Source organism: Anguilla anguilla, chromosome 12, assembly GCF_013347855.1.
Source record: "Anguilla anguilla isolate fAngAng1 chromosome 12, fAngAng1.pri, whole genome shotgun sequence".
Lineage (NCBI taxonomy): Eukaryota > Metazoa > Chordata > Actinopteri > Anguilliformes > Anguillidae > Anguilla > Anguilla anguilla.
Genome location: NC_049212.1, coordinates 38271847 through 38286632, shown reverse-complemented (window position 1 = coordinate 38286632; position 14786 = coordinate 38271847). Strand labels below are relative to the sequence as shown.

Here is a 14786-nt window from a genome sequence, read left to right as displayed (position 1 = left end):
AAACACAACTCCACAGAGAATCCTTTCTCTGTTTTCTCAACAAAAGAACAAACACGACGGTGCAATTATGCACGTGTCTCAGGAGTTGTCTGTTAATATTTAATGTCTGTGTTTTCACTGCGGTGGGGAGTGGGGAGTCGGGGCTCTCCAGAGCTTTCTGGCAAAAACTCCCTCCCTGCATGGACACAGCTGATGATGTGCTGTAGCGACACGTTGCTATGTTGCAATCTCCTCATTTGTGTTTCATCATGTGGTGGTTTATGTATTTGCAGCTTGCAAATATCAAGAGCGGGGCTACGAACAATGAGGTCAAGGCCTAAAATTTCAGAAAGAAATGAACAATGCACATGCAATTTGCAAAGCAAGTTCTGTCAGGAAAACTCTAATTACAGCGAGCCAACCAATCGGTGGGCCCCAGTAACCGCATACTCACACATTTCCTTAATCAACCAATTTCATACAGACGAGCACTCTTCTCTTACCCATCCAATCACAGGCACACATCACCAATGCAGCACCTTTTTAAACCAACAGTCAGGCCTCTCTCTCAGTGCTGCTGCTTGCCTGCACTGCTTCTCCATGCTTCACGGCTACTGCTCAGAATTGCGCTCACCCTCCACCACCTTCGCTTGGTTGTGCTTCTAGATACTTTTATGGTATTCCTCCTGTTTAGTGGGGGAGATGTATAGTAGGCCTACTCCCTGTTAGATAGGGTATTCATGAAGCAGATCCATTCAGATCCAATCAAACCAAAAATGTATTTACACACTGTACAGAAATTATGAGTGAGTCCTCCATTGTGGAACTATAGAATGTGGAACTAAAATTTGAAAAGGGGGACAATTTAGAATTTACTTGACGGATCTTTAGGTCAAATCTGATTGGTTACCCTGACGCGGAGTTATAACGCCCCCCCCGCCCCCGCCGCCGCCGCCGCCACCGCCGCCGCCACTGCCTAGCCCATCCCCACGCTGCCTGCAATCCCAGCATGCCTTGCGGAGGTGTGCCACCACCTCTCGTTCAAAATGAATGGAGGCGGTGTCGCCGCCTGGTGGTGCCGCGTACGGAGTGGCTTCACCCTGAGTGCTGCAGTGAGGGACAGCTGCACCTCCTTCACTAAGGACCAGCTGCAGCCGGTTTTGTTGAACAGACAGTGCGCATTCCTGGAGGAGGAGAGGCTGATGGTTCTCTCCAGTGTGGGCACGGTACCTCAGTGGCTGAATCCCGTTCTCTGGACTTGTGCACTCAAAGGAACATTCCCGTCAAGTCCATGAGGGCTTAGGGCTGTCCCATTGTCAAAACAGCTTTTTTCGCAAGGGCTCTTATCTCTATCTGCCCTCTTGTTAGGCCCAGCCTTATTCATGCTGTCATTTTCTGACAGTGCATGAACACGCAATGAACACAACTTATTTCATCTCTTCTCATTCACCCCCCTCTCATGTCATTTTCCTTTCAAAAATCATTAGAATTCACTTATTTAAGATGTTTTGTAAAAGTAATTCTTGGAAACACTTGTCAGCACACCCCCTGGAAATTTACGGTTCCTACATGCCTAGTTCAGGTCACAGAACTATATAAGAACTTATCAAAGTGCTTATACCTGTATAGTTCTGTGATTCCGGTGGTGGATGTATGGAGGACCAAAAATGCCAGTATTTATCAACCTAGTCATTTATTTATTAATTTATTTTGTTTTGGTCCTCCATAGAGCATGACTCGCCTCTTCCTCTCTTGACATATAAATTTGAGTAAGGCTGTGTCTCCATCTCTCAGAAATGTGTCACGTATTGGGGGTCCTATTTCACCCTCGTGCCATTGTCCACTCGTGCACTAACCCGTCCGCGGAAATACGCCATTGCAGTCTGCGAGTCTGTAATCCACGAGTCCAGAGGGCTCTGTTTGGGACTGGGCCAGTTTCACCAGCCAGAGGCCCGGAGGACCCAGCTGCAGAACTGCGGCCTACCGGATGGTTGTGCCTGAGCCCTGCAAGGAACTGAAAGCAATGGAGACTATTGGAAAGTGTAAATCCATTTCTCGATTTTAGTTTAGTTCAGATTTTTAGAATAGCTTGGTTAATAATAATAATAATAATAATAATAATTAAACCTCCACTGAAAAGTAGGAGGAGCGGCTCTGCTGGAAATCGAGCCTGCTATGAGCGGCACACTGGAAAGTGGTCGCTCTGTTTTATTTTCTTATGTCTTCGTTGTTTTAGCTTGTTGTTTTATTTTATTGTTTTTGCTCGGAACCCGTGAGAGAGAAATGGTGAAGATGTTTGTTTATTTTCTTTCGTGTTTGTGTGGGTGCGCTCTCTCTCTCTCTCTCTCTCCATGGAGCAACCAACGGTATTTCAGGAACTGCCGAATCTCCCTACCAGGGGTGTCATGCTGGCGAGTGACATAATAATAATAATAATAATAATAATAATAATAATAATGATCTGCGTATTACGATATATCAAGAATTTCCCTGAATTCAAATTTGCTTTTTAATCCATCGTAATGCATTCTCTGTAAACATTGTTTATCACTAAACACACAGCATTTCTTCACATGCTGTCTCTGCATTCCATTATGTGTGAATCATGGATGTTTAGAAATTCAGAGCAACAATGGTTGTCTGCTAGCTAGCTATAATACAGTGTTACCTTCAGAGTGCCCTGGACACAGATCAACCTGCAAGAGTACATTTCAAACCTGGTTCACAAAATTGAGCCATGGAGAGACCGGCATTGCCACCACAATTTATTAAATATGGCTAACGATAATTCAGTATGCGGCACAACAAAGTCTCGGCAGTTTGGGGATTGTAATAAAGTTGAACTTTAAGTCATCTGAGCCAATATCCGCACAAGTAGCTAAACCATAGCTAGAAAATGAATGCTGTCCAAAAAATACCCAGGAATATTTGAGTCACACATACTAAACCATGGAGGTAACCATAAAAATCAATGTAGCTAATGCTTGTGATCTAATGTTAGACAGACTGTCAGCAAGATTGCTAGCGAGCGAACCAACATGAATTCACTTGGATTTGATTTATGTGTGAGATCTGCATCCAAAGACTTCATACTTACGACATGGAAAACTGGACTTGGTTACATATTTGCAAAGCATAACTGAAACTATCATTTCCATTGGCCCTTTGCTGTATGCTGTGGAATTCAAAAGATTCCATGACTGGACGCCAGACATTGACATGAAAGGTACCAGTGAACAAGGTCCGTGCTTTGATAATAGACACATTGCTGGAAAGAAGATATAAATTTAATATGTTTTCAAACATTTCTGAAAAGAATAATAATAACTGAAGTTTCACAATTAAGGACACATTGTTTATTGAAGTTAGATCATAGCAGCTCCATAGGAACTGTTCCTTCCTTCAAAAAACAAAACTGGAAGCTTTTAACAATACCCCTTCATGGGCATCATTTGCCAAGCATTTGCCTTACCATATATACAACTAATTCATCTCTAGGACACCAGCATAGCTGGAACTTCAAGACTTCTTGATTGGGTCCCGTGTAACAAACAACCTCAAGGGGCCTGTTGACGTTCGTAAACAATACAGTAATATTCAACAGTTCCTCCTGGAAGAGAATCAGGCCCCACCTCTATATATAACGAAAAGCCTCCGACTGATTTGTCATTTTGCTGAGGATCTGATGCCAAGAACTATTCAAGGTAATATGGAACAAGACTTACATGATAGCTGTTCCACGACGGCCTTTTTGAATGCATTTTGCTCATTAGAAATGATGCAGGCATAAGATGAAGTTTCAATTCATTTCAACCTTTAGATGCAGCATGGACTTTAATTTACAATTTGAAAAAAAATAAAAAAAACTTCAAAAATGGAAAAGTAGGGAGTAGGTTTTCTATATAAGAGCTTATGTAGATTAGATTTTTTTTGACTACAGTTCACTGTGATTGGCTTTTGTTGTAACGTTACCGTAAGTTGTTGTAAATTGCAAGTGCTGTATTAGGCACAATTAATATTTGCTCCGTTTCCCATGTTCTCCTGTATACTGCAGGTGTATGAGCCATGGATCAGAACAGCAGTGGTGGACAATTGTTTCGACTTGATAGCGACCTCAATGCGAAGATGGTGAGGACGGTCATAGGGCAAATGCTGGTGTGGTTCTTCATCTGCGTCGACATGCTCATGCTTTTCACCTTCTTCAGTAAGCATGCTTTCCGGAGCGATGCACGCTACATCCTGTTTGCTCACACCCTGCTGGGAGACTCCGTACTCCTGCTGCTCAATGACCTGGTGGTGCTCCTTATCCACTTCCAAGTGCTCGTACCTGTCGGTCGCTGCATCGTGGTCTGCATTCTCTTGGCGATTGCCTCCAAAAACACGCCCTACACCATCACAGCTATGTGCCTGGAGCGCTACGTGGCCATCTGCATGCCGCTTAGACATGCCAGCATTTCCACCACCGGCAGGACCATGGCTGCCATCGCTGTCGTCTGGGCATGCAGCTCCGTCAGGGTCATGACAGATCTCACTATCTTCACTATAGTGGCCCCGCCAGGTTACTTTGCCACGCCCACGCTATGCTATTACCAGGTCATGCTGGTGACTGAGTGGCACCGCCTCATGCATGTCATATTTAATCAGGTGGACTTCGGTATTATTATGGTGATCTTGCTGTTCTGCTACACCAAGATCATGCTGGCAGCTCAGGCTGCCTCTGGAGAGAATAAGCAGTCTGTGTCAAAGGGGCGACGCACGCTCCTGTTCCACGGCCTGCAGCTCATTCTGTGCATGGCTGAACTGTGGGTCCCTTACATAGTGGATCTTATAGGGGTGCAAAATCAAAGCTTGTATGTGCACATCCGATTCTTCAATTTTATTTCTTTTACCATTATCTCAAGGGCCCTGAGTCCCATTATCTATGGCCTGAGGGATGAAAAGTTTTTCCTTGCCCTGAAATATTACATGAGCTGCAAGGCCCCTCTCCAGAGAAATATCGCAGCTTAGAACAAGCTTTTTGTATCTTCTAGTTCTAGTCAGTTTATACAGTATAAATTTAGTCTCACCAAAACTTTGGCCAGGACACTAACTGTAGTCATGTCAGGAATCACAGCTTTCATTGGCCCAAGCACAATAAAATGGCATTGATCATGCACATTTCATGTTTCCTCACCAGCACGACATCATAAACCAGCACATTTGCGACATACTGAGTGACATCTCATGGCTGTGTGTAGGGACCTTTTTCATTCCCGTTAGCAATGGCTTTCAAGACAATTCGTTTCCAGCAGCAGATTGTAGGTAATAGTGCCATCTGCTGATGACAGTAAGGTAAATGCTTTGATTCAGCTCAGTGTTGAGGTATACAAGTGTATCTTCACACTTTTAACAACAAACTGTCATGTGTATGCTGGGTATTTTAAAGTATTCACTTGAAAGGACCTGAATTTTAATATCTTGCATATTTTTGTTTTGTGTGTACCTTTTCAATCAAAAAATTGAATACTTTTTAACAATAACAAATTATTTTAGTGTACTTCTAGAGTGCACGCAGTGATATTGTGACAATACATGTATGCAGTGGCAACAGATGCGACCATTTTGTCAGCATGTTCCCATTAATAAATACGATCCTATCCCAGTGAAGACTAATGTTTTATTTTATTTTATGTTGTGGAAAAATGTGTCACTTATGGAGTAGTTTTGGTTAAATAGATTTCTAGTGAAAAAAAAAGTTATATAAGACATTCCATGTTATTGAAATGTACTTGTGTTCGGTTACCTTCCTCCTCTATTGGAGGTCTGAGCCCAAAAGCCCCTCCTCTCCCCTGGCTGCTGCCTCACTGGGTTCCCAGGCATCACAGGCCTCCCAGGCCCTGGGCCTTCCGATGCGGAGACCCAACACTGTGTCTGTGCCTCTACACTGACCTCTGACCTCTGCTGCTACAAATTTAGATGAATGAGGCATTGAAAACCCAGGGAGGAATCTGCAGGGAGCTTGTCTTCATTCACAGCTCATTCCCCAGCTCTGCATGTCAGTGAGTTTCAGAGATACTGCATTACTTACTCATATAATACAAGCACCAGCAGCTCCAGAATGTTCAATAAGATATTTCAATTAGAGCCCGACCGATGCCAGATTTTTGGGTCCGATGCCGATCCCGATTTTGGAGAGTCCTAGCCCACCGATTGCCGATGTTTTGACCGATATTTTGTCAAAAAGTGCAACATTTTCAAATCAATTTGAAAAACTTAGATTTTATTAAGGTTTCTATATTTAAAAACATTTAAATTATAAGCAAACAAATAAAAATATAAATAAACACACAAAGAACCTTTTAGATAAAAAAATTTAAAATATGATATTAAATTAAATATATATATTAACACCATCTTTAAGTGTGTGGAATCAAAATAACTCCACACCTTGCTTTTTACTCCTTTCTTTTCCAGCCATCTATAAAAAATTAATTTAAAAAAAATCTGTTTTCCAGTTTCAAACGTGTATTTTTATGAATATTATTTTTATTGTTGTTATTAATTTGTTATTATTATTTCTTAGTATCTATTCTCAGTAAATTTATTATATTTTCTTATTTTATTCCTACTACATGATCTCAAAGAGTAAGGCTTTATCTAGCGAGCTTCCCTGTCCATAAGAATTCGGTGGTGAAAATAAAGCGCTCTGAAGCGTGACTAGATGACACACTCGCTCGCAATAACGCATTAGCTATTGACACAGCCTCATTATTTCTTATTATATATTCTCAGTTAAATGGATTATATTTTCTTATTTTATTTCTACTACATGATCTCAAAGAGTAAGACATTATCTAGCGGAGCTAATGAGTGAATCAAGTGTAACGTTAGATGAAATGAAATTGACAGGATGAAATACATGAGAAAAACTACAATGCGCTTTCGTGCAGGTTACCCACGCTAACTGTTGGTTGATTCACTTCTCCAACAGCAATCCTTCTCTCGTGTTATCACGACAAAGCTAGATAACATGGCTTAAAATGATCCACGTTAGAAGTGTTTTAGAGGCGTTTTTACTGTCTGGTTAGCTTGCTACGATGACGCGTGACTAGATGACACACTCGCTTGCAATAACGCGTTGGCTATTGACACAGGATCATATAGTAGCTAATCATTATCTCAGATAAAAAAACAAATATGTGATGCATTCAATCACCATTTTATTTTGGCTGGTTATTTATTTGAGAATACAGCGATGTCCTCTGGAAATGTAGATCCTACGCTGCTTATGTGCTCACTGCCACTTCATAAAGGCTTGCTAGCCAGCTAGCTTGCTAAAGTGAACCAAATATCTTAGCTAGCTCGCTCGCTTGATAATGAGGATTGATAAACATAGTGGTCGTATAAACGCATTTAATTAAAAACTTTCACTAAATATACATACCTTTATTGCGGCAATCGAATCTGTGCAGACAAGTCTTGCAGTGGAGAATATTGGATGAGGCACGAGTGACAAACATCTTATTACAGAAGTAGGGCGTCAGCTGCTGCAGTTCACACTTAGAGCTCCCTCTACTGGATAATTCTAGTAAATAGCAATTACAACGTTCGAACAGACAAGTACAGATAAATAACCAATGGTTTTTTTGTTTATTATACTTATTTAAAAATCGGGACACATCGGCGGCATAACTGCTGATCCCGATGTCGTCAAAAAAGTCAAATAATGGCCGACATATCGGCCAAACCGATATATCGGTCGGGCTCTAATTTCAATCAATCAATCAATCAATCAATCAATCAAATTTTATTTGTATAGCGTATTTTACAGCAGTCACAATATGCTTTACAGACAACCCTGGCCTAAACCCCCACAGGAGCAAGCCTAAGGCAGCAATGGCAAGGAAAAATTCCCTGTGGCAGATAGGAAGAAACCTTTTCTCAAGGGGGAAACCCACCCTTCTCTGGTCGGCTCAGGGTGCCAACTGGTGACCAACATGTCAGTCAGTTTTATAAGGTTTATGATGTGGCTCAGATGATGGGTGGGGCCGGGTGGCGGTGATGGGGAACAGCAGGTGGCGACAGATGTGGGCAGGGTGGAGGCAATGACGAAAGAGGGGCTGGACAGCAGAGGTGGGGGAGACCAAACGACTCTCGAAGCACTCTCGAGGGTTGGGGCAAGAGCCCCGCCGGCAGCGTGGGGAAGAGGGTAGAAATGGCAATTAGAGAATTTGCAATATAGCAGACAGTGGGTAAAGTGGCAGTAGTATGTATTGGGGGGACCCCACCAGGAGTAATATATGGCTGCATAGCTACTAAGACAGGGATGGAGAGCCCATGCAGTCATGAGGAATAGAGCAGTGTAAGTATAGTGTAATAACTGGATGGAACTAACACCTGGAGTTATAATATTGCTTACATTTTTTTATATGCACAGATTTGTATACAAAAAAATTTATTTACACTATGGCAAACCTTGCTAGATAAGGAAGGCGAAATGAAAGAACATAAATTACAATATGTGAAACTCATGTCATGAGGAAAGTCTGAAATGAAAGACTGCCCTGTGGAAAATGTACACAGTAACTAAGGTAATGACAGTATGTCTGACACTAATATGACCTCACACATAGGCTACGTTGGATCCCAGCAGATGAAACTACTGTTTGGTCAGAAAACCATTTAAAAAAAAAATCATAGAAGTTACATTTGACATTGAAGATAATTCTTTTTCCCCTCCTCATTGAAGCTTGACAATGTCTGCAGATTTACTCAGACCCAGTATAATGTAGCACAACTCCACAGAGAAACCTCGTTTTCTGCACAAAAGAACAAGTGTAACCGCAATTAAGATGTCTCAGGAGTTGTTTAAATATTTTATGGCAGTGTCTTCTCTGCAGTGGTGGTAATGATGGTGGTGGTGGCTGGGGTGGGGGTGGGGGGTCTTAATTTGCTCTCTGAAGATTTATGGCAATAACTCCCTCCCTGCATTGCACATACACGTCTACAGAGCTGGAAGTGCGCTGTATGTTGCAATCTTCTCAGTCATGTTTCATCATGTGAAGGTTTACCAGCTTAAAGAGGAGGGCGAAAAAACAATAATGTGAAGGCCTAAAATATAAGCCACTTATTTTTGTGCTCTCCCATGTAATTTCAGAATGAAAACAAACATAAAGACAACTCAGAACACTCTCCGACAACTCCTGAGACACATGCCTAATTGCACTGTCATGCCTGTGTTTGCTCGGATAAAGTAATGTACTAATAAACAAGCAATGCCCTCAATCTGTCTCTCACCACATTCTGCCTCGTGTATAAAATTAGTCTCATTGCGGCAGCAAACACCCTTAATTCTTACGATTTCTTCTGATTCCACATCATCAATCAGGCCTCTGTCGTGGATTCTGCCTTTAATGAAGGCAATGACGTAGCCAGGTCATCAAGCAATTCAGTAATACACTTTTTATTTGATCAAATAGGAGAAACCGTTCATGCACTCATCATGGAGTTAGACAGACCTTCTTCCAATCAGACGAGGTGCTTCGCATGGTATGACAGTCACCCCCGCCCACACCCATTTCTGTTTTTCTGAGAACTTTGTTGCTGCACTCAGAAACCTTGACCAAACGCCTAGTTCACTGGCACTTATGCGGTGGGGGTGGGTGTTCCTTCTGCTCAGCTTGTCCTCTTGACATTATGCACAGTATATGCAGTTTTCACACGCTATTGATCAAGACGTGACATTCTGCACACAATGGTTATACATCCAATAAACCTTATACCGGCTGGTTATATGCTTATAGCAAATGTACTTTTAACCATAATTTTACTCATCTACAAAGTATTCCCCTCAAGTCACATTTACACATTCACAACCTTCTTAAACACCTGTGGCAAGCTTCCTGTTTTTCTCTTGTGCTGAAACTGCTGTGGTTGAAACTTTGGCAGTACGCGCAGAATTTTTGGTTTAGGCATTTCCTTCTTTATTTTCTTATCTAACTCCCTCAGCTTACCCACATTGTTATTAACACATTAAAAAACAACCAGTCGCAATCTCATAATTTTAAGAAGTAACAAAGTTTGTCTGCTAGCTAGCTATGGTGTCACCTTCACCTTCTAAGATTGCCCTCCAAGAGTAAATTTCTAATCTGGTTCAGAAATTTGAGCCTGCGTTGCCACCAAAATTTGTTCAATATGGGTACAGGGAATTCACTATGCAGCTCAACAAAGTCTTGGCATTGTAACTGAAAGTTGAACTTTAAGGCATCTGAGACAATCCACACAAGCGGCTAATCCTTAACTAGCTAGCAAATGACTGAAATGCATAAAATACCCAGGAATATTTGAATCACACATACTAAACCATGGAGGTAAACATTGTTTAAAACAGTGTAGTTCAGTTCCTGGAGATCTTTCATCCTGTGGGTTTTCACTCCAACCTTAACAAAGCACACCTCATCCAACAGCTAGAGGTCCTGTTGAGCTGCTAATTAGGAGAGTCAGGCTTGCCAAATTTGGTTGAAATGAAAATCTACAGGATGGCAGATTTCCAAGAACAGGGTTGGTTACCACTGGTGTTGCTGACTCTAGTAAGCTAGTGTTAGACTGAATGTCAGCAAGTTTACTAGCGAGCCAACGAACATGCATTCACTTGGATTTGACTGATTTGTGTGAGATTTGCATCCAATTACTTGAAACTTGGGACATGGAAAATCTGGACTTGGTTACATATCTGCAAAGCATAACTAAAAACTACCACTTCCACTGGCCTTCTGCTGGCAACTGGGTAATTCAAAAGATTCCATGATTGGATTCCAGATGTTAGCATGAAATGCAGGCCAACTCAAGAACAAGGCTGATGCTTTGATAACGCATTGTCACGGGCCAGTGTAACACCCCTGGGTTGAAGATGTGGCAATTCTGAGAAACACCGTTGGCTGCCGCATGGAGAGAGAGAGAGAGAGAGAGAGAGAGCGCACCCACATCAACACGAAATCAAACAAACAAGTTCCAGGCGAAAAAGCAATAAACTAAAACAAATTAAAATAACAAAGACAAAAGAAAGTAAAACAAAGCGACCGCTTTTCAGCACGCTGCTCATAGCTAGCCAACTTTTCAGTTGACCAGTTTGTTTCTCTGTCTTTAGTGTGCAGAAAAACGAAAGACAAAAAAAAAAAAAACTCCAAAATAAAACTAAACTAAATTCAAACTCTCTGTGTGTGCTCCCTCTCTTGGCCCTGAACTGTGGAGAGCAACACACCTTTAAGTATCTGGGCTGATTAACCAACGCAACCCAGGCCCTTGTGCTCTCTCTACCAGCCTCTGCGGCCGAGACCAATCTGGGTTCATCACCGAACAGAATGCCAACATGCATAAATTGTGGGAAAATACAAATTAAGTAAGTTTTCAGGCATTTATGAAGAAGGAAAAAAAAGACTAAATTGAAGTATCACAATTAAGGACATCAGACGGTACAGAAATGAACGTTTTCAAGGGCTGAGAGTCAGTGGTCATTGTGGTGATTTATTTAGGGAACCTTGAAAATGGGCAAGCTCTCTGTGCTGTATCGGTATGGGGCATGCCGTCCCGCGAAGGCCTAACCTGGCGGGATGGCATACCTGCCATCCCAATTTCATCCATAGCAGCTCCATAGGAACTGTCCCTTCTAAAACAAACAGGAAGAGCTTAACAATACCTCTCCATTGGTAGCATTTGCCAAGCAATTTCCTCGCTCAGAGCAATCCTAATCCCTTATCATATGTACAAATAATTAATCTCTGGGACACCAGCATTGCTAGAACTTGAAGACTTCTTGATTGGGTCCCATGTAACAAACATCCTCAATGGGCCTGTTGACGTTTGTAAACAATACAGTAATATTCAACAGTTCCTCCTGGAAGAGAATCAGGCCCCACCTCTATATATAACGAAAAGCTTTCGACTCATTTGTCATTTTGCTGAGGATCTGATGCCAAGAACTATTCAAGGTAAAATGGAACAAGATTGACAATAGCTGTCAGTATACTTCTGCCTTATATTCCTTTTTGAATCTGTTTTGGTCATTGCGAATGAATGTGCCGTTTAAAAACCCTGCAGGCATAAGATGAAGTTACAATTAATTTGGAAGAATGGAAGAATTTATAACCATTGATATTAATTTAAGGTTTTTTATGAACTGTTCCTTGGTACCTTATCATTCGGTACTGATATTGCTCTTCTATTATGAGAGTCAATGTAAATTATGTTATTTACCCATAAAGTCGACTATCTGAGCTGATCGATGCCATTTGGTAGTTGTCAATATTGGTATGATTGTGAAATCTGATCATAAATCCTATAGGTGCAGCTTGAATTTTTTTTTTTTACTATACTGACTATGAATGAATCTTTGGTGTAAAATATCTGCCATACTGTTATAGAAGCTATGACAAATTGGATGATGTGCGACAAACACCTATTACAAACTGGGAACTTGTATCATTTAATTTTGTATAATCCGTAATTGTGCATTATCTTACACTGAAGAGATAACAAATGGTTAAATATATTCTGTTTTATAATTCATATGTATCTTTACTTCGAATCATCTTTCAAAAGAAAATTGCAAACAATTTTATTCTTTGAGTGAAAGAGTTATGCATATAAATATTCTTTATGTGATAAAATATTTTTTATTCTCCATGAGTCAGACCAGCTGTAGTGAAGAGCTGTTTTAAGTGTTAGAAGTACTGCATTAGTGACAATTAATATTTTCTTCTTGTCGACTTTTCTTCTGTTTCCTGCAGGTGTATGAGCCATGGATCGGAACAGAAGCAGTGACCTGATTCAAATTGATAGCGACCACAGAGGGGTGAGGATGAGGATGGCCATAGTGCAGGTGCTGGTGTGTTTCTTTATCTATATTGACATCTTCATGCTCTTCACCTTCTTCAGTAAGCAGGCTTTCCGGGGCAATGCACGCTACATCCTGTTTGCTCACACGCTACTGATGGACACTATACTTCTGATACTCACAGACCTGGTGGTGCTGCTTGGCTATTCCTATGTGGTGCTTCCAGTGGGTCGCTGCGTCGTGCTCTGCATTCTCATGGGGATTACCGCCAAAAACACGCCCTACACCATCACCGCTATGTGCCTGGAGCGCTACGTGGCCATCTGCATGCCGCTTAGACACGCCAGCATCTCCACCACCGGCAGGACCATGGCTGTCATCGCTGTCGTCTGGGCATTCAGCTCCGTCAGAGTCATCGTGGATCTCATTATCTTCACTGCCTTGGCCCCACCGGAATACTTTGCCAAGCCCACTTCATGCTACTACCAGGTCATGCTGGTGACTGAGTGGCACAATCTCATGTATGTCATATTTAATCAGATGGACTTTGGTATTATTATGGTGATCATACTGTTCTGTTACACCAAGATCATGCTGGCAGCTCAGACTGCCTCTGGAGAGAATAAGCAGTCTGTGTCAAAGGGGCGACGCACACTCCTGTTCCACGGCCTGCAGCTCATTCTGTGCATGGCTGAACTGTGGGGCCCCTACATATCAGCTGTTGTTTTGGAGCAAAGTCCACACTTGTACCTGCATATCCGATTCTTCAGTTTCGTTGCTTTTACCATTGTCTCAAGGGCCCTGAGTCCCCTTATCTATGGCCTTAGGGATAAAAAGTTTTGCCTTGCCCTGAAATATTACATGAGCTGCAAGGTCTAGCCCCTCTCTGGAGAAATGTAGCAGCTTAGGAGTGTGTATGAACGTGTAACAGAGAAAGCCACACAAAAAAGACTTCTGTGTACATTGTTATCAGGAGACTGATCGCCTACATTTCAAAATTAGCTGTGTGCTGGTGTCCCAAGCTTGATATCAATTGATCTCAATGCCTTATAAAATTAAAAGGTCACACATTTTTCTGGAAAGGAAGTAGGAGTGATGAAATTGTTTATATGAACACATATAACTAAACATTTTTCTGTTTTAATTTTTAATAAAAAATGTAACTAGTGCATCAGGAATTACAGCTTTTATTGACCTAAGCACATTTAGTTCAGCAATTAATGGTATTCACCATGTAAATTTTGTGTTTCCTCACCTGTACAAAAATACAGACTGCCACATCTGTGACTTCAAGTGACATCTCATGGCTGGGTGTAGGGCTGTTCTTCATGCCCGTAAGAAATGGCTTTTTAGACAATCAGTTGCCAGCACCAGATTGTAGATAATAGTGCCATTTCCTGATCAGCTCAGTTATGAGGTACATGTGTTTGTCTTTACAATAATACCTCATTTTAACTCTCACATGAGAAAGCTGGTTAGTTTGATAGGCTCACTTGAAGTAATTACCTGAATTTTAATATCTTGTTTTTTGTGTGTGTGTGTGTGTGTGTGTGTTCTCTTTCGCCAAATAAAATTTTGAAATTATCCCAAAATTGAGTACTGTTTCATACTGACAAGTAATTTCATTGTACTTCTAGAGTGCACACAATGATATTGTGACAATACATGGATGCAGTGGCGATACATTTTACCATTTTGTCAGCATGTTTCCATTAATAATAATAATAATAATAATAATAATAATAATAATAATGATGCAATTTCAGTGAAGACTAATGTATTTTATATTGTATGAAATATGTCACTTATGGAGTAGTTTTTGGTTTAATTGATCTCTAGAGAACAATACAAGTTGTATATGACGTTCTGTGTAACTGAAATATCCTTGTGTTCAGTTACCTTCCTCCTCTATTGGAGGTCTGAGCCCAAAAGCCCCTCCTCTCCCCTGGCTGCTGCCTCACTGGTTTCCCAGGCATCACAGGCCTCCCATGACTAC

General features: G+C 41.4%; 3 protein-coding genes across 4 annotated transcripts in view; all 3 read left to right on the top strand.

Annotated features, from left to right (window-relative positions):
• LOC118208811 (odorant receptor 131-2-like) overlaps nucleotides 1-14786 on the top strand; it is a 41033-nt gene that overhangs the window by 4597 nt on the left and 21650 nt on the right. The gene's annotated exons all lie outside the window — the stretch shown is intronic.
• Nucleotides 3655-5615, top strand: LOC118208808 (odorant receptor 131-2-like). Its single transcript, XM_035383705.1, has 2 exons — nucleotides 3655-3683; nucleotides 4034-5615. Exon 2 carries the CDS (start codon nucleotides 4045-4047, stop codon nucleotides 4984-4986), a length of 942 nt encoding a protein of 313 aa, XP_035239596.1. The 5' UTR covers nucleotides 3655-3683; nucleotides 4034-4044; the 3' UTR covers nucleotides 4987-5615.
• Nucleotides 11888-14375, top strand: LOC118208817 (odorant receptor 131-2-like). 2 transcript variants are annotated; one of them, XM_035383721.1, is made up of 2 exons: nucleotides 11888-11945; nucleotides 12744-14375. In XM_035383721.1, exon 2 carries the CDS (start codon nucleotides 12755-12757, stop codon nucleotides 13667-13669), a length of 915 nt encoding a protein of 304 aa, XP_035239612.1. In that variant the 5' UTR covers nucleotides 11888-11945; nucleotides 12744-12754; the 3' UTR covers nucleotides 13670-14375. The 2 variants fall into 2 exon arrangements, with proteins under 2 accessions (XP_035239612.1, XP_035239615.1); XM_035383724.1 differs by having other exon boundaries at nucleotides 11924-11973.

Excerpts from the sequence above, each read along its gene's own strand:
- LOC118208808 (XM_035383705.1), top strand. The coding sequence starts at position 4,045 with ATGGATCAGAACAGCAGTGGTGGACAATTGTTTCGACTTGATAGCGAC.
- LOC118208817 (XM_035383721.1), top strand. The coding sequence starts at position 12,755 with ATGGATCGGAACAGAAGCAGTGACCTGATTCAAATTGATAGCGACCAC.